This window comes from Bos javanicus, chromosome 8 (assembly GCF_032452875.1).
Source record: "Bos javanicus breed banteng chromosome 8, ARS-OSU_banteng_1.0, whole genome shotgun sequence".
Taxonomy (NCBI): domain Eukaryota; kingdom Metazoa; phylum Chordata; class Mammalia; order Artiodactyla; family Bovidae; genus Bos; species Bos javanicus.
In genome coordinates, this window is record NC_083875.1 from 70913137 (window position 1) to 70932647 (window position 19511).

The 19511-nt window shown below is 50.4% G+C and overlaps 1 protein-coding gene across 1 annotated transcript; it reads left to right on the plus strand.

The window, feature by feature from the left end:
* The first annotated feature begins 3541 nt into the window (after positions 1-3541).
* LOC133253344 (rho-related BTB domain-containing protein 2-like) lies at positions 3542-19235 on the plus strand. Its single transcript, XM_061427009.1, is given in 11 exon segments — positions 3542-4085; positions 4714-4817; positions 5354-5436; positions 5439-5545; positions 6152-7175; positions 7477-7562; positions 7564-7596; positions 9122-9272; positions 13628-13716; positions 14715-14820; positions 16164-19235. Coding segments are annotated over 11 exon segments (2193 nt in total). The 5' UTR covers positions 3542-3893; the 3' UTR covers positions 16382-19235.
* The last annotated feature ends 276 nt before the right edge of the window (positions 19236-19511 follow it).

Consider the following 19511-nt stretch of genomic DNA (forward strand, 5'->3'; position numbering starts at 1 on the left):
CTGGAGGAGGGCATGGCAAACTAATCCAGTATTCTTGCTGGGAAATGCCATGGACAGAGGAGCCTGGTGGGCTACAGACCATGGGGGTTGCAAAGTGTCGGATACAACTGAGACTAACACTCCCAGATCCTCCTGTACTTGAATGGTTAATAAAACCACACTTCAGTTCAGTTGCTCAGTCGTGTCCGACTCTCTGCGACCCCATGAATCGCAGCACGCCAGGCCTCCCTGTCCATCACCAACTCCCAGAGTTCACCCAAACTCACGTCCATCGAGTCGGTGATGCCATCCAGCCATCTCATCCTCTGTCGTCCCCTTCTCCTCCTGCCCCCAATCCCTCCCAGCATCAGTCTTTCCCAATGAGTCAACTCTGCGCATGAGGTGGCCAAAGTACTGGAGTCTCAGCTTTAGCATCATTCCTTCCAAAGAACACCAAAAAAAAGTTTCTCCTAAACCCTGATTCAATTGCTAGTGTCCCCCTCCGCCCTGCCGGAAGCAACAGGATTTTTTTTTTAATCTTCACTTCGAGAACCTGGCAGAGCTCCTGGAAGTAAAACTCCTCACTTAGAGGGATTCCTTCTAAGACTGGCCTTCTTGGTGTTTTTAATTTTCAGACTTATCCACACATATAGTTTTTTGATACTTTGATGCTGGATTCAAAGGAGGATTTCTCTTGCAGGTGTCTGCTTAGTAAGTGTGATTCTCTGTAGCTTAACTGTTTCCCCAGTTTTTGTGATAGAAGTTTGCCCTTTGACCTCAGTTCTCTGATGGGTCTAAGAGTTGTTCATTTATTGCTTTTTCAGATCTTTGTTAGGACAAAATGATGGCTTCCAAGTTACTTATATGCTGGACTGGAAATATAGAACAATTTAGAGGGAAAGAGTGGAAGAGAAGACAGTGAGATGAAAAAGTGATACATTTGGACTTGCCTGGTGATCCAGTGGTTAAGAATCTGCCTTCCAAAGCAGGGGATATGGGTTTCATCCCTGATCAAAGAACTAAGATCCCACATGTGACTAAGCCTCAACTACTGAGCCCAGGTGCCATAATAAAAGATCCTGCATGCCACCGGTCAGACCCAACGCTGCCAAATAAATAAATATTAAAAAAAATAAACGGGGATAAATTCTTTGGAGTGAAATTGAACAGAATCACAAATGGTCACTGAGTCATTCTAAAGAGTCGTGGCTGTTAATAGGTAGATAGCAACAGCCTCTGTGGTCTGGGTGCTTTGAAGAAAGAAAAGGGATTTCCCACATCTGTTCTTTGCTCAAACTCCTCAGTCTGAACATGGAGGCAATTAAATTTAGAGGTATTTCAGCCCCAAACAGCTAAGAAACAGTCATTCAAATAGATCAAAGATTCAACTACTGTATTAATACATTGTATTCAGGTAAATAACAGATAGGCTTTGATTAAATTGTTTCTTTATTCAGAGTTTGGTCAATTAAATTCATTCATTTATTCATTCAACAAAGTCCTCCGGATATGCCAGGCACTGTGCTAGAAACAAACATAATTAAGAACACAGTCCCTAACAGGAGGGCACTTCAGCCAGTCAGAGATACAGGCACAGAAACGGAAACTTAGAAAACAACGTGGGGTCTTCGCTGGTGGGACAGTGGGTAAGAATCGCCTGCCAATGCAGGGGACATGAGTCTGATCCCTGGTCTGGGAAGATCCTAAGTGCCTCTAAGCAACTAAACCCATGTGCCACAACTGCTTAGCCTACACTCTAGAGCCCAGGAGCCACAACTACTGAAGCCCATGCCCCTAGAGCCTGTGTCCTGCAACAGAGAAGCCACCTAACCGCAGTGAGAAGCTCACGCACTGCAACGCAGAGTAGCCCCCACTTGCCAGAACTACAGAAAACCCCCCACCCGCCCAGCAACAAAGATCTAGTGCAGCCAATAATAATAAAATAAATAAAAGGAAACAATCTGGCACATTAAATGATAGGAACACAAGCTTACAGAAGGATAAGGAGCGACACCTAATCCAGCCTAGAGCAGGAAGGAAGGAAGAGGAAAGAAAGAGATTGGGAAAGTCTCCCATAACACAGCAGTGCCTGAACAGAATATTAACAAGCCTGCCTTCTCCCTCTGTAAACCTCACAGTTCAGTTCAGTTCGGTTCAGTCGCTCAGTTCTTTCTGACTCTTTGTGACCCCATGAACTTCAGCACGCCAGGCCTCCCTGTCCATCACCAACTCCCAGAGTCCACCCAAACCCATGTCCATTGAGTCGGTGATGCCATCCAACCATCTCATCCTCTGTTGTCCCCTTCTCCTCCTGCCCTCAATCTTTCCAAGCATCAGGGTCTTTTCAGATGAGTCAGTTCTTCGCATGAGGTGGCCAAAGTATTGGAGTTTCAGCTTCAATATCAGTCCTTCCAATGAACACCCAGGATTGATCTCCTTTAGGATGGACTGGTTGGATCCCCTTGCAATCCATGGGACTCTCAAGAGTCTTCTCCAACACCACAGTTCAAAGCATCAATTCTTCGGCGCTCAGCTTTCTTTATAGTCCGACTCTCACATCCATACATGACCACTGGAATAACCATAGCCTTGACTAGACGGACCTTTGTTGGCAAAGTAATGTCTCTGCTTTTTAATACACTGTCTAGGTTGGTCATAACTTTCCTTCCAAGGAGTAAGCATCTTTTAGTAAACCTCACAAGCTAAGAATAATGTATTTTCCTTTTCATTCCTTTTTCACCAGGTCCTAATGGCTGTAAATCATAGGGATGAGAACTAGAAATAAATGGGGAATGCAACAGGATATGCGTATTTATACAACAATGATGAGGCATTGCCAATAAGCAGGAGAAATGACATGGGGCATTGTGCATCACAGAGGCATTGCAGTGTTTGAAATATCTGCAATGTTTGTACTTCATGGCTGAAGTTAGGCTGCTTTAGTATCTGGCCAAAAACATATTGGGGCATCAGTATAGGAATCTCACAGCCATGACACACTGATGTTTAGGTGACACTCTGTTCTTCAGACTCCCCAGAACCAGAGGATTTCTGCAATCACACATTTACAGGAGATACTACATTTAAAATCAGGAAGCAGGAGCTAGGAAAAAAACTCAAGATCATAATGTAGAAACCTTTACTTCACAGAGGAGGAATCTGAGAGGAAACCTGCCTCTCTGAGTGCATGTAGCTCTTTACTAATAGAGATGAAACCAGAATGCAGGTCTAGGTGATTTCTTTCTTTCTTTTTTAATTGAACAATATCTAAGTGTTGAGCTATGTGCTGGGTACAAAATATGAAATTTATACTCACTGGTACTTCTCTACTGTCCTCCACCCAACCTCCTGCCACAATATCATACAATCTCACTCATAAATATTTTTTCCACAAAAGAAACACTACGTGTTTTAGGGATACAGAATTTTTCTAAGTTGTAAAATACATCACCATATACTGTGGGGAAGGGGTGTAGCTATGAGCTGGAGTGGGACCTGAAGAGGAAATAAAATTAAGACAAAGCTGGAGGAGGAGAGCAGATGATAAATGAGCTGCCTAGGCAGACACCTCTCTTCCCAGGAGAGTGGGGACCAGCCCCCGAGCAGACTCCGCCTTGGGATCTCTCTCTGGCATTCCCCAACCAGAAGCCCTGCTGCTGGAGGATGGAGACAACAGGAGGAAGACCAGAGATTCACCCAGTGGAGCTGTGCCTCTCAGCCTGAAGGGACTCCCGTCTCCTCGGGCCCCTGTGGAGCCTGGGCCCGGAAAGCTACCCACTCCCTTGTCCTCCTCTCTGCTCAAATGCTCAGAGAGGGGGCAGCCCCGGCAGAGAAGAGCTGCTGGCCCTGGCCCTCAGGGGCTGGTGTGCGAAGTTGTCTTGACTGCTTCTCTTCTCTCCCTCAGGTCCCAATTAATGGATTCTGACATGGATTATGAAAGGCCAAACGTAGAGACCATCAAGTGCGTGGTGGTGGGGGACAACGCTGTGGGCAAGACCAGGCTTATCTGTGCCCGGGCCTGCAATGCCACCCTCACCCAGTACCAGCTGCTTGCCACCCACGTGCCCACGGTTTGGACCATTGACCAGTATCGGGTATGCCAAGAGGTAAGTTTGTAAGTCTATGGCCTCTCTTACGTTTGTAAGTCTATGGGATCTCTCCAGAGGGGCCCTATGCTGAGTTCACGGAAGCCCTTTAAAGTTTGAGTAGAGGCAGCTGAAGAGCACAGATCCCTGGGAGAGGCCTGAGGGGAGCCCACCCCAGGGGAGGGGTCCCCAGCCCTTTGTGTTTGTCTGAGCAGAAGCCTGGGGCATCTTGTGTAACATAGCCCCCAGTAATGGGAAACCTTGGAGCTGGGAAAGGGGTGGTGCTTTGGAGAGATGAGAGCTGCCAAAAGAAAAGAAACTGCTGGCTAATGATACCAGAAGACCCAAGGCTGGGAAACATCTGATTGGCAGGTACAGCTGGGAACAAGGATGGGCTCCTTGGGAGATCGCATCACTCCCGTGACTGTCTGCCCTCTGGAGTCTCTTCTGTCCTGGCCAGCTCTTGTTAGGGGACTCAGGTGTTCTAGGACACACAGAGGGAGACTCTAGTTGTCCCTCCAGCCCCCATGCTGTGGGACCCAGGAGTGAGCTGACCCCACCCCGAGTCGGCATGCAGGGCCCCCAGGAACCATTGCCTTCGCTTCTTTCCCCTCTCCCTGTCCCACCCCGCCCCCTCCCACCCCACCAGGTGCTAGAACATTCCCGAGACGTGGTGGACGATGTGAGCGTGTCTCTCCGCCTCTGGGATACCTTCGGAGACCACCACAAAGACCGGCGCTTTGCTTATGGGAGGTAGGGAAGACCCCCGCTGCCTGCAGGGAGCCAAGTGGATGGGGTTTTTCCCTGAGGTATGAGGACACTCTGTGAAACTGAGTGGAAGGAGTTTCACTCTGTGAAACTGGGAGGAAGGAGTGGAGAAAACAGCCCTGGGAGACCCTTGACGGGAAGGCAGCCTGGGCTGGGCAGGGACCCAGCTTTGCAGTCGGGCGGCCTGGTTTCAGTTCTCCCCTGTTAACCAGTAACACTGGGACTTTGAGCAATTAGGAAGGCTGTTCAGATGAGATGGTAAAAGCGGTCATGTCTAAATCTCAAGAGAGCTGTGAGGTCAACCCAAGAGTCTTTGAAAGCTCTCCAGTGCTAACTTGGGGGTACAGAAATAGGAAGTGCTATGATTAAATGTTTTGGGGGAGATCACGTGAGCCGATCCATATGACAGTTGTGGGACTGCAGTGTAGGGGTGCCGTTGGGTATGTGTTCTCCCTTGTTCCAGCAGCAGGGAACCTATCACTAGCTTTTTCTGCCTATAACCTCACTCTCTCCCACCCCAGATCTGATGTGGTGGTTCTGTGCTTCTCCATTGCCAACCCCAACTCCCTCCACCATTTCAAGACCATGTGGTTCCCAGAAATCAAGCCCTTTGTCCCCGAGCACCTGTCATCTTGGTGGGCTGCCAGCTGGACCTGCGTTACGCTGACCTGGACGCTGTCAATAGGGCCAGGAGACCCTTGCCTAGGGAGGGTGCCTAGGGAGGGAAAGGTGGCAGATGGGGAAGGGGAAGAGGGGGTGGGGGGAAGTTGTGTGTCTCTCAACTCCCTGCTCAGCCCTGAGAGAATGCACAGAGCCTCACTTCTCTCCCTCCATTTGAAGCAGACTCACACAGGGGGCCAGTAAGAATGGTCATTCTTTCATCCATCCATCCATCCATCCATTACACACTGAGTGGGCAATACTGGGCTAAGCATCATGAGGAGAGAAGGAGAAGGAGAGGTAATCTTTGTATGAAAGGAGCTTATAGTCTTGCTGGGAGACGAACTGGATAGGTGAATATGTTAAAAACCGGCATGCTAATTGCCAGAGAGGTAGTCAGCCCTCCCATTACTTTGAGCCGGGGAGATCACCCAGGCCTCCCATAGACAATGGAGGGCTTCCTGGAAGAAGAAGGGATCTGGCCAAACAGAGGAGAAAGGGAGTGGAAATGAGCAGGGCAGGAACGGGGCTTAGACCTAGATCCTCAGCAGGGACACCCCCAGTCAGGTGACAAACACACAGGATTGGGGAATGCATCTCCCTGCCCCCCACCCCTCCACCACCGACATGAATTTGGCTTCCCTTCTTGAACGTGCCAGGCCATCAAGCCCAATGAGATCCTTCCCCCGGAGAAGGGCCGAGAGGTGGCCAAGGAGCTGGGTATCCCCTACTACGAGACGAGTGTGGTGGCGCAGTTCGGTATCAAGGATGTGTTCGACAACGCCATCCGGGCAGCGCTTATCTCCCGCCGGCACCTGCAGTTCTGGAAGTCCCACCTCCACAATGTGCAGCAGCCCCTGCTGCAGGCGCCTTTCCTGCCCCCCAAGCCGCCGCCCCCGCTCATTGTGGTGCCCGACCCCCCCTCCAGCAGCGAGGAGTGCCCTGCCCACCTCCTGGAGGACCCGCTGTGTGCAGACGTCATCCTTGTGCTTCGGGAGCGGGTGCGCATCTCCGCGCACAATATCTACCTCTCCACATCCTCCTCCAAGTTCTACGACCGGTTCCTCATGGACCTGGGTGAGGGGGAGCTGGGGGGACCCTCCGGGTCAGGGGGTCCCCGCTCAGAGGACCACCGGGGTCACCCTGATCAACACCACCACCATCACCACCACCACCACCACCATGGCCGGGACTTCCTGCTCCAGGCAGCCAGCTTTGACGTGTGTGAGAGTGTGGAGGAGGGTGGGGGCTCTGGGCACGCTGGGCTCCAGGCATCCACCAGCGATGGGATCTTACGGGGCAATGGGACAGGGTACCTGCCTGGGCGGGGTCGAGTGCTGTCTTCCTGGAGCCGAGCTTTTGTGAGCATCCAGGAAGAGATGACAGAAGACCCACTGACTTATAAATCCCGGCTGATGGTGGTGGTGAAAATGGACAACTCCATCCAGCCAGGGCCGTTCCGGGCTGTTCTCAAGTACCTGTACACAGGGGAGCTGGACGAGAACGAGCGAGACCTCATGCACATCGCCCACATCGCTGAGCTGCTTGAGGTCTTTGATCTGTGCATGATGGTGGCCAACATCCTCAACAACGAGGCCTTCATGAACCAGGAGATCACCAAGGCCTTCCATGTCCACCAGACAAACCGGGTTAAGGAGTGCTTGGCCAAAGGCACCTTCTCACGTATGAAACAGGCTTTAGCAGCTGGGGTCCCAAAGGCAGGGGACTTCCCTCCAGGAGCCTTCTGCAGAATCTGGGTTGGTCCGAGTAGCATTCTGAGTCATCTCAGCCACTGATGTCCTGGAGATACCGTGGCTCTGCTCCTGAAACCTAGAGCCCCCAGCTTGAGATTGGGTCATGTGGTGCTCACAGACTGTGGCTTCAGGAGGAAGCAGTCATCTGGGAGCAGTGTCTACCCGTGGGGTTGGTTGTCCCATATTCTTTCACCCCATCCTCACGTGATGCATCTTCTCTCACCCAACAGATGTGACCTTCATCCTGGATGATGGCACCATCAGTGCCCACAAGCCCCTGTTGATTTCTAGCTGTGACTGGATGGCTGCCATGTTTGGGGGGGTCACTTGTGGAGAGTTCCACCAGGGAGGTAAGGCTAGGATGGAAACAGCTGGGAGGGAGAGAGGCTTACTCCCTTTCCATCTGAGGCATCTGTCACTTCATGGTGCTTCCTTCAGCCTTGACTCTGTACAAACCACCAAGTGATGGGCCCAAGAGAAGTTTATGAGATGGCTCCTATAGCCAAGGACTTTGCAGTATACCAAGATGGGCAATTATGGTCACATCCTAGCTCTATAGTTGAGAAAAAACTTTTTTCTTAAAGCAGTAAGAACAGATTTTTATTCAGAAACTATTGCAATAGGGGAAAAGAGACCTCAGTATAGAACTGGTTTTAATTCTTAGTTGAGCATAATCAAGTGGGGTTTATAGTCAAGGTGTATGGTAGGGAGTCAGTGGGTAGAAAATTACTTAGAGGAAACATCAGGAGTCAGTGGGAGTTCTAGCCAAATCAAGACTGGGGTTCAAGTCTGACCTCCTTTCTACCCTTCTCTGAACTGTGACACTGACTGTCCATCCCTCAGCCTTGTAGTTAACAGTGTCCTCCTTTGTGAATCTACTTAAAGTTCCAAGGGTCCACACCAAGTTTCTCCAGCTGATCTGAGGTTTCCCTTGAGTATGCGGATGAGGTCTTTTATTTCTGCTGAGTACCCTTCTCAGCTCTGGTCCCTTAGTCAGTGCTCAGCAAACACTTGAATGAAAAGCTGAACAAAGAATGTTAGAGCATAGCATCCTGTAACCCAGAGAAGGCATTTCCTAAGGTTTCTGAGTCAGGAAGATCCTTTGGAGGAGGGAAGGGCACCCCTTTCCAGTATTCTTACCTGGAGAATCCCATGGACAGAGGAGCCTGGCGGGCTATAGTCCATAGGGTCGCACAGAGTCGGACATGACTTAAGCGACTTAGCACACACTGGAAAGGGAGTCCTTCTGGGAGGTGAAGCGGAGAGTTCGAGATTTGAGTTGTCTCTGCTCCCTGAAGCATGAGTGGGTTGAGATGTGCAACGTGTGAGATGGGAACTCTCCAGAGTCACAGAAGCAGCTGTAAAGTTCCAGCCAATTCCCAGTGCAGCCTGGAGAGGCTGGCGGCTGATGAGAAAGCAGTTTTTGTGTTGGTCCCGCTCTGGAGAGATCCCAGAGGCCCAGAGCTGTAGCTTTGAGCAGCCCAGAGAGACCAGCTGGTGTTCGCTCCGTTCATCCACATCCCACTTGCACTGCTCCCCGAAGGATAGAGTGGGGCCAGGTGCAGGTGACCAGAAGGACTACTTCATGCGTCCTCCAAACCAGAAAGATGCTAACGCGAGTCCAGGTCCTTTTAAAAGCTGTTGGAGCCCTGCTCACAGGTGCTCAGCAGATGGGTTCATTGCAGGCTGTTGGTGTGGGAGATTAGCCTTTGGGGAAGGAGGTGTTCTGAGCAGGTCCAGGGAACTCAGAGGGGTGGTGGCCTGTCTATGGGAGACCAACTGTCCAGGCCAGAGCCTTCTGAGTTCTTCTGAACTGCTGCTCTTTCCCTAAAGCTGGACCTTGCTGCAGCCTGCTCCATTCCTTCCCACCCGCAGGTGGTATTTCCTTTCACAAGCAAGAGCTGCATGCGGGCCGTGCTGGAGTACCTGTACACTGGCATGTTCACCTCCAGCCCCGACCTGGACGACATGAAACTCATCATCCTGGCCAACCGCCTCTGCCTGCCACACTTGGTCGCCCTCACAGGTAGCTAAGCCCAGGGGAGGGGCCTCCAGGGAGGAGGAGGAGTCAGGGGACCCCCTGGGAGTCGTGATTTCTTCTCTCACCTGTCTCCTCCTAGGGGACAGGCCGCCAGCACCAAGGGGATACGTTTACATAGCGTGAGATACGTCGGTGCGTATTGGGGTTGTGGTGAGGACGTGGATGTAAGGAAATGTGTGAGAGGGATGCTTGGTGGGGTCACCTTATAGGTCTCTCTAGAGGTTATTGCGGTGCAGCAAGTGGGCACCAGTAGATGCCAGGGCTCGAGGTTCTCAGCTTGGCCACACTCAGGCAAGCTTAAGAAGTCAAAAAGAACAGAACACCGTTCCTCTTTCCTACCCTTGCATCTCCTCCTTGTTCCTTTCGTTTTTCTTCCCCTTTCTCATTTCCTTCTTCTCTTCCACCTTCCCTTTCTCTTTCTTCTTCTAGAAACACAGTAAACATTGACCTAATTGTTGGTCACTCCTAATTCTTTGATTCCTGGAAGATCCTGCGAGCTAGAGCTCAGGTTTCAGGATGGACCAACCCCAGAGGCTTGGGTGGAGCAGGGACTGGGGCAGGAGGGAGACCAAGGAGCAGCGCTTGGGGTGCCAGGGCAGGAGGAGAGATGGTGCAGTGCAGATGAGAAGTCCTTTGGAGCCCGTGGTGCCTGACGACAGGTGGTGCTCCTGAGCTGGAGTCAGCATGTGTGTTCCATTGATGTTGGTGTTGGTACCTGTACTGGCATTGATGTCCAGGTTAATGTCCTTGGGTGGGTCGGCAGCAGAGAGCAAGGCCTCAGATACTGAGCTGAGGTTCAGGGAAGGACCTGGTGTTAGAGCTGCTGTGGCCCTCGGCAGATGATCAAGATTGGGACTTGGCTATGAGGGAAGCAGCGATCCTATGATGAGAAATGAGTTGAAAGGTGGCGCTTGGTCCCTGGAAGAGGTGGAAATGATTGACCAGAATCAAATATTAAGAGCTGAGCCTGCAGAGGCAGGCCAGGGGACACTGAGGGCTTTAGGGCAGGGAGTAAGAGGCTTCTAAAGATTTCAACTGCAGAATTCCCTGGTGGTCTGGTGGTTAAGGCTGCACTTCCACTGCAGGGGGTATGGGTTTGATCCCTGGTCAGGGAACTAAGATCCTGCATGCTGAGTGGTTCAACCAATAAATAAATAAAAAATAAATAAGATCACAGCTACAACAATTTGAAAAAGTGGTGCAGCATTCCCAGAACACAGAAAACAGTCCAAAACTCTTAGACTAAATAACTTTTGAAAGATTTGCTACACAGAAATGGCCCAAATGAAAAAAAAATGTATTCAGGTGTTTCTTTAAGTTTGTTTCATCATAGCAAGCAATCAGAGACAAGTCAAACAGGCACACTGGTTAAGCACACGTGGATGGCTTTTGCAAGGTAGCCATTAATAATGTTACCTCTCACTGCTGCATGGAAAGGCTTATAGAAAATAACATTGAATGGCCTTTCCTGGGAAATGCTTCATAATCGCTAAAAAACATATTTAAAAAATATGTTTCTATGTACCTTGTAAAGGAACAGTGGAAAATGCCAAGTGTTGTATAATAAGTGACATTTTTTGTGATATAAGCTTACTATGAAGTTATTAATTTAAGCTTAATTTTTAAAATGTTAAATATTGCACAAAAACATGAAATATGTGTTCATCTTAATAAATTATTACAAACCAAGTGGCCCTTGCTCGCCACACCAGAGCCCCCAGTCTGTCCCTCTCACCATAGGCCCTCCCCACCCCGAAGTAACCGTTCTGCCTATTGCTCTAAGATTTTATGATTGCTCTTCCTTACTCTTCTTCATAGTTATATCATCCTAGTGTGCATCCTGAAACACTATAGCATGATTTTATTTTTTATATATCTTTTAAGGTTTTTTTAATCTGTAAGTTCCTTGTCTGTTAAAAACAAAAACAGAACTTTCCCTTGGGATATGTTGGAAAAACCCTCTGATCCAGGGAACCTAGATTTTTTTACTGATCGCCTTTCTGTAGTCCACCATGTTTCCTTCCTATCAACTGGCCTTCAGGTCTAGAGGCTAGATTAGATCCAGTCTTCTTTTGGTGAGACTACATTTTGTAGGCTGTTTCTGCTTTTCATCAAGAAACATAGATCATCTGCTTTTCTCGCTTTTTGTGGTGTTAGCAGCCTTTGAATTTTATTGCCTGGATCCATTCATTTATTAAGTGTTGTGAAATGGTAATATTCCAGTTCGGTCTTTTTTTTTTTTTTTAATCTGTTAGAATACTTTCAAAAGGAGGGAAACTTTCCCTCACCTATGGTTTGATTTCCCAGTAGAATAGTTCATGTAGGAAAGGCAGGTGAATATGTGGTATTTTAATTTACCAGTTGTTTTTCTTTTCTCTTATATTTATGTAGTTATTTGGCTGCAGTGGAGTCTTAGTGCTGGCATGAAGGATCTTTAGTTGCGGCATGTGGGATCTAGCTCCCTTTCCAGGGGTTGAACCTGGTCCCCTGCATTGGAAGTGTAGAGTTTTGGCCACTGGACCATCAGGGAAGTCCCTGTTTACCAGTTTTCAAGACACACATTTGTTTGCTATCATCTTTTGAGAGTGACCAGTTGATTTTTTGTTATTAATATTACATGTGATTATGAATTTTTGGACTTGAACATACTCTATTGGTTTTTAGTTCAGGTCAGTTGCTCAGTCGTGTTCAACTCTTTGTGACCCTATGGACTGCAGCATGCCAGGCATCCCTGTCCATCACCAACTTCTGAAGCCTACTCAAACTCATGTCCATCACGTCAGTGATGTCATCCACCCATCTCGTCCTCTGTCGTCCCCTTCTGCTGCCTTCAATCTTTCCCAGCATCAGGATCTTTTCAAATGAGTCGGTTCTTCACATCAGGTGGCCAAAGTATTGGAGTCTCAGATTCAGCATCCGTCCTTCCAATGAATATTCAGGACTGATTTCCTTTAAGATTGACTGGTTGGATCTCCTTGCAGTCCAGGGGACTCTCAAGAGTCTTCTCCAACACCACAATTGAAAAGCATCAATTCTTTAGCACTCAGCCTTCTTTATAGTCCAACTCTCACATCCATACATGACTACTGGAAAAACCATAGCTTTGACTAGATGGACTTTTGTTGGTAGAGTAATGTCTCTGCTTTTTAATATGCTATCTAGGTTGGTCATAGCTTTTCTTTCAAGGAGCAAACATCTTTTAATTTCACAGCATCAGTCACCATCTGCAGTGATTTTGGAGCCCCCCAAAATAAAGTCTCTCAGTATTTCCATTGTTTCCCCATCTATTTGCCATGAAGTGATGGGACCGGATGCCATGATCTTAGTTTTCTGAATGTTGAGTTTTAAGCCAACTTTTTCACTTTCCTCTTTCACTTTCATCAAGAGGTTCTTTAGTTCTTCGCTTTCTGCCATAAAGATGGTGCCCTCTGCATATCTGAGGTTACTGATGTTTCTCCCGGCAATCTTGATTCCAGCTATCGGTTTTAAATAATTGCAATTAGCTTTATGGAAACTCAGATACTCTGCTGTTCCTTTAACCTGTAGAAGTCTTCTCAAGTTGGCTGCAGAGTCTCTAGAAGAGCTTTCGATGCTCTGGAATGACAAGATGTGCCAGGTTCATTGTGTACATTTCCTGCCCCATACCCGTATCAGCCATTTCTCTAAGAAGTCTTGGCTTCCTGTAGTTGGAAATGGGATTTCAAGGCTACAGTATTTGCATTAGCAATGCTTTTGCTATTGGGATGGCTGTTGTTTCTAGGTCTTTTCCCATGGACTCAGCTGAGACATATTACTTTTAAAGATAAAATACTTTATCAGTTTATACTGACACAGTTAAAATTCAGAACTCAAAGTGTTTACTTCTTCCCTAGAAAGGTCTTAACATGAAATGCAAGGTTAGTACACAATTTGTTACAAAATTTAAATTAAAATGAACAACTTGATTTAATCCTTAGTTCTAATCTATAGTTCTTAGCAAATTTGAGATTTAATACCCTCTGCCATCAGTATCAATGGCTGATTCTCAGGGGTGGGGGCTTTCACCCCACCTGTATAACTCCTTGCTGCAACATATGTAGCTTAAAAAGCTTCATAGGTTATTCTAGTCTCCGCCTTCACTTCCCACCTCATCTCCAGTGGGAAAGTCTTGCTCCAATCCTGGTTTCCTCACTGGTAGGAGCCGACTTAAATCTCCTATGGCCTTTCCTGGCCTGTTGGGACTTGCCCCGGACCTCTCTTTGCCCTGCTGTGGGCCCCTGCTGGGGTCGGGGAGGGGATAAAGAAGTGCCTGTCCACTCCTGTGGTTCTTCAGCCTGTTCCTGGCTGTGTGTGTGTCACAGAGCAGTACACAGTGACTGGGCTGATGGAAGCAACCCAGATGATGGTGGACATCGATGGGGACGTCCTTGTGTTCCTGGAACTGGCTCAGGTAGGATGACAGGGAAGGAATCTCTGCAACATTCTCAGCTCTGGGCTCTGCCTGTTGGCAGCAAATGGGGAGGGTTTGGGAGGTGGTGGGTAGGAAGGAAACCCATTGACAGACTTGGTTCCCCCAGTGGGCAGACCCATCTTATCCTGCAGGCCAGAGGATTCACCCCAACATGCCAAGAGAAGAGGCTGGCTGTGGCAGGAAGGGACAGAGACTTCAGGCAACCGTTGGGCCGGGGAGGGAAACCAGAGCCCTGTATAGACGTGGTTGCTGCCGGCTGGGGTCATTTAAGGCACACTGGGGACTCCCCATCTAAGATGAACTTCCTCCTCCATTTTCCCAAGTGACAGTGTCAGTTGCTCAGTCATGTCTGGCTCTCTGCGACCCCATGCACTTTAGCCTGCCGGGCTCCTCTGTCTCTGGGATTCTCCAGGCAAGAATACTGAAGTGGGTTGCCATTTCCTCCTCAAGGGGATCCTGCTGACCCAGGGACTGAACCCAGGTGTCCTGCATTGCGGGCAGATTCTTTACTGTCTGAGCCACCCAGAACAGGCAAGCAAAATCTCCCCTAGGAGCCCTCAGGGTGCCAAACATTCTAAAGATTAGTTTATGAAGTTAAAATAATGCAGATATGCCTGGGTGGTCAGCTCTCTAAGCCGGTTGTCAGCACCTTAGTGCAGGCTGCTCTGGTGCAGCATGGAGGACGAGGGGTCAGATCTGAGGAGGGCAGACCCAGTAGGAGGCCACCTCATAGGACTGTGGGTTTCTGGGGCTGCTGGGGGCAGGTCACGGGTGAGGTGGTGGTGATGGTGCCAAAGAGCAAACCCATGTCATTCCATCATGGTTTTGTGTGGCCTTGCCTCTCGAGGTGGGTTCTTTGTGACTCAGGGCCTTTGGCCACCTGCGCCAAAGCTCTGGCTCTGAAGGCAAAAGTAGACATCTGTGTGCAGACCTTGGCCCAGCGGTCCAAGCACAGACATGCTCCTGTCTGTTCCCAGTTCCACTGTGCGTACCAGTTGGCTGACTGGTGTCTTCACCACATCTGCACCAACTACAACAATGTGTGTCGCAAGTTCCCCCGAGACATGAAGGCCATGTCCCCAGGTGAGCATCCCCAGCGGCATTTGTCGCCTCCCTCTCCTTGGGTCCAAGCCTCTGACCTGACCCCAGGGCGCCCAGAGGCTGCCAAAGACCCCTGTGGGTGGGGAGTAGCCTGCAAACATGCACCCAGCCCAGCGGAGGGGGTCCTGGAAAAAGCGCTGGTGTGGAGGGCGGCCCCCCCGCCCTGGCCCACCAGAGACCTTGGGCAATTCACTCTGCCCCTCTGAGCTTCTGCTTTTCACAGGTACAGTCAGACTAGAGGTGGTGTTTTTTAGATGTTTGTGGATCAAACTCCACAATAAGAAATCCATTTTTGTTTGTTAATTTTTACAATGTTGGTTGGTTTCTGCCAAACAACAATGCAAATCAGCCATAATTATACATATATCCCCTGCCTCTTGAGCCTCCCTCCCATCCCCACATTCCACCCCTCTAGCTTATCAAGAATTACATTTTACCTTGTGACTGAGTACACATATTGAAAAATTTATCAGTTGTTTTTAATACTGTTCACGACTCATGACATTAATTTCATAACCTGGGAATGGGCACAAGTCACAGCTTGGACAACACAGATCTGGGCATCCTCTGGGGTCCCTGCAGCTTGGTCTCTGCTTAATTGATGTCTCAGGTCCTGGAGCCTGACAGGAATCCAGGGGTCCAGGATTCATGGGATCCAGGGAGAGGTGTGGCTGGCCTCCCCCAGTTGGTCTTCACTGGGCACCGTCTGCTTTGCTGTGACCCTCCTCCCTAGTACTCTACCAGTTCTCCCACTCCTGCTCTCTCCTCGTCACCCTTCTAGCATTTGCTTTCTAAAGCACAGCTCCAACTGCCTCACTTCCCTGGTCCCAAACTTTCGTGGAGCCCCCACACCTTCCAGAAGAAGTCCAAACCCCTCAGCCTAGCCTTCCCTCCCATCTGAGCTCCTGCATACCCCCACCCCCCGCACCTCCCGTCTCAGAACCTCAGCTCTGCCAGCTGCACCTGCTGTCAGCCCAGCCAGGCCGAGCATCTTCTTGCCCACAGCTCTTCTCACTGTTTCTCCCTCATCCCTTGTCGCAGCCTGCTTTATTCTCCAAGCCTTGAGAGGATCTTCCCTCTGTCTTTGAAGAAAGACGCAAGTGGAAATGCCTTTCCCCAGTGTGGACCGTCGGCTCCACTCCCTGGGCAACTGACTCTCTTTGGGGGCTCAGTGAAGGCAGGGCTTCCACTTCTGGTCCCCAGGGGTTGGCATGTGGGCCTAGGAGGACCAGAGGCATGTTCCATGGCAGCGGGGCAGGGGTGGGAGTCCCTCTGCCCCTCCTCCTGCGTCTTCCTCACCCAGCCCTACTGCCGTTCTGCCCCAGAAAACCAGCAGTATCTCGAGAAACACCGGTGGCCACCCGTCTGGTACCTGAAGGAGGAAGACCACTACCAGCGGGCCCGGAAGGAGCGCGAGAAGGAGGACTATCTGCACCTGAAGCGGCAGCCCAAGCGGCGCTGGTTGTTCTGGAATAGTCCGTCCTCGGCGTCCTCTTCGGCCGCCTCCTCGGCGTCCCCATCCTCCTCCTCGGCTGTGGTCTGAGATGCTGCCACCCTCTTCTGACCCTGCTGCTGTTGTCCCCACTTGTCTTTGCCCCTCTGCTCCTCCGCATCGCCCCCTCCACCTCCCAGGGACAGAGGACTCGCATAACCAGGACCCTTTGGGTGGAGCTGCTCTCACCAGCCAACATAGCTCAGCACAGAAAGGAGGGAGCCTGGCCTCGTGGACCAGAGCAGTGGCCCTGTGCAGAGGTCCTGATTCCATGGCTGGCCGGGAGACAACTCTTGGAGGCGGGCATCGGGGAGAGAGCTGAGGACTGTGGCATCTTGTCTGTGGGTCGGAGAACCCTAGCATCAAAGGGGAAATTCTCCTGCTGGGAAGCTGTGTGTCCTGGTCTGCACAGGCAGCCCCCTCCCAGGGAGCAGCAGTGGGCAGGCGGGGTCCTACCTCTGTTGGCCCCACGTCTCCATTTATGGAACTGAAGGGTTATAGTGGCTTTGTGGGCCTTTCCACGTGGAGCCTACTCAAATCCTCACTGGAAAAGTCAGGGTAGAACTTAAGCCTTCAGAGCCCAACTCCAGGCTTCCACCTCTGTGGTGCAGCTGCCAGAAGCCGCAAGTAGAAGGCTTGCCCTCTGCCAGCATTGCTTCCGGGGCTGTGGGCAACCAGGCCTGAGAAGGTGGCAGAGGTTTTTCAGAGCTTCAGCCCTGGAAGCAGTGCTTCTTGGTGCAATGAGAAACTTCTCTTTCCCCCCATCCTTTACCGCTCAGGTTTGGAGATGGAAACAAAAGGAAACACTGGAACAGGGGGAGAGAAAGTAGAGGGTGATGGGACCTGAGTACAGCAATCCCATGCTCCTTTGGGCTCCTCCCCCCCGCTGCTGGCCAGCACAGCTTCTAATGGGGAGAGGGTAAATTTTGCAAAAATACGCAGACAATGAACAAAATCACCACCGACAAAAGCATTGTGGCCTCTGTCCCCTCAAAAGAAGAAAAGCAGAAAAAGACCCTGGATGGCTCTCATTCTTATAAAGCCAAGCAGGGGACCCCATGTGGATGAGGCAATGGTCGAGGTGGTAAAATTGACTCCGATGCTTTTCAGGAAAGCAGTGTAACCGGCTGTGACCGAGGATGTCCTGGCCCCACTGACTGACTCTGGAGGGCATGGTGCATGCCTTCAGCATGCTGGGGATGAGGTTGCAGGGGCGGGGAGGGGGGGCTCGGGAATCACCATGGTGTTGGACCCATCATGAGAATCAATCTGTTGTCAACTTCAGCAGGTAACTCCATAGGATATGACCGTGTCGAAGGGGTGGGATGCGGTAGGGGTCAAAGGTCAGGGAAACGGGCACTGACATGGAGAATAGGAGTCTTTGTAAAGAAGGATCGTAATGAAGTACGTGACCTTACTCAGTGCTGGTTGGTGATAACAGGGAAGAATGGGGGAATTGAACAGGAGCAAAACCAAGGTCAGTCCAGAGAAGAGGAGGGAGGAGACTGGAGGATGGTGGAGGATTAAGACAGTATCTTGCAGCCCATGGGGGAAAGCTGGGCCACAACTGACCCTCTCCCCCTTTTCTGATTCTGATTTGTATCTCACTCCACACACCCTTGTTAGATTCAGAACACAGGGTCCCTCTGATGAAGGTGGAGCCAGAGAGACTGAGCTCCTGTCCTCAGCACTCAGGACCCATCTCATCTAAGAAAGATGCTTTAAGGAGAGGAACTGGGTTTTGGTCCCAGGGCCCGGTGTGGGGGGCTCCACCCCCAATAATCTGGCATAGAGCAACCCCCACCCCCCGCCCCCGCAAAAAATGGAACCTCTGCATCAATTTTTTGGTGCCAAGACCTAGAGATTTGAGGTCAAGGCCTTGTCAAGAGAAGGAGCAGGAGGTGGCAGGTCAAGTGCGTCTTGAATGGCTGTAACTTTGGTGTCCGAGCCCTAGACTTCAAGGCCATGGCTGCCTCCCCTCCAAGTCCTCCAGGTGGCAGGCTTGGAAACCAGACATGTGCTGCCCTCTACTGGCTGGTCAGCTCACTTCTGCTGAGCTCAGGGTGAGGCTGAGGTGAAGGGGACAGAAGGGGAACCTCCTAGGTGGGGTGTGCTGCTCTGCACCAGCCCCTTCACTCTGGGAAGGGTGTAGGAGGGGCCATGGGGGCCTCCCAAGAACTCTAGGGGGATGGGAGAGCCAGGACCTGAAATCCAACAGCAGGGGAATTAGGTCTTCATGAGCTTACAGGCCTGAGGCGTCTGGCCCAAAGATGAGGATGCAGAAAGGCCAGCAGGGACAGAAAGGGAAGGCGGCTCAGGAGTGGCAGGAGGCTCACAAGTGAGAGGCCACAGCACGATCCCAGCAGGCAGGGTCTCGGCACCCCTTCCAATAGCTCCGTCAGAACCAGTCCATACCTCCAGGAGCCCAGCAAGCCCAGGTGGGACTCAGAGATACCACCTGGGGAGGCTGTGGGGGACCTGGGCTAGCCCAGTCAGGGGAAGGGCAGGGAGGAGAGGGATGGAGGAGGGGCTGAATTCCAGTCCCCCAGGAACCTGGTGCCCAGACATCGTGAGTCAGAGCAGGAGACACATTCACACAGGGCAAGCTTGAGCCTGAGGCATAAAGGCGAGAAGGAAGGAGTGGGTCACACAGCAAGAACACACACTCCTGCACCCACATCACTCAGAACTCTAGAGGAGAACGGGAGGATGGGGGAGAAACACACACACATGCCTCTTTTTATATAAAATTGCATATTTAATTTGGTCATGAATTCATAAACACATGAGTATTTTGTACCTAATGGCCTTTCTTGTACTGTTTGATATTTCCAACAAACTCTTCTAAGGTGAGAACTTCCAACGGAGAGAAGAGTGAAAAGATAAACAACCACTAGTGAAACAATTGAGTGCCTGTCGTGGGTCAGGGGCTCTTTGGACTGGATATAAAACAAGGCAACTTCAGGCTCTCCTCAAGCTTACCTTAAATAAACATGATGAACACTGACAAGGCTAATACTTTAGGTGGGCACTAAGGACGTCCTCCGAGAAAGGGATAAGTGACCTGACACTTGATTGACAAGAGTTCATTTCTATCTTCCTCTGAAGATGAAGGCAGAGTGCCCTCCACAAAAGGAACAGCAAAAGCAAGAAACACGTGACTTCCGGGGAACAGAGGGGC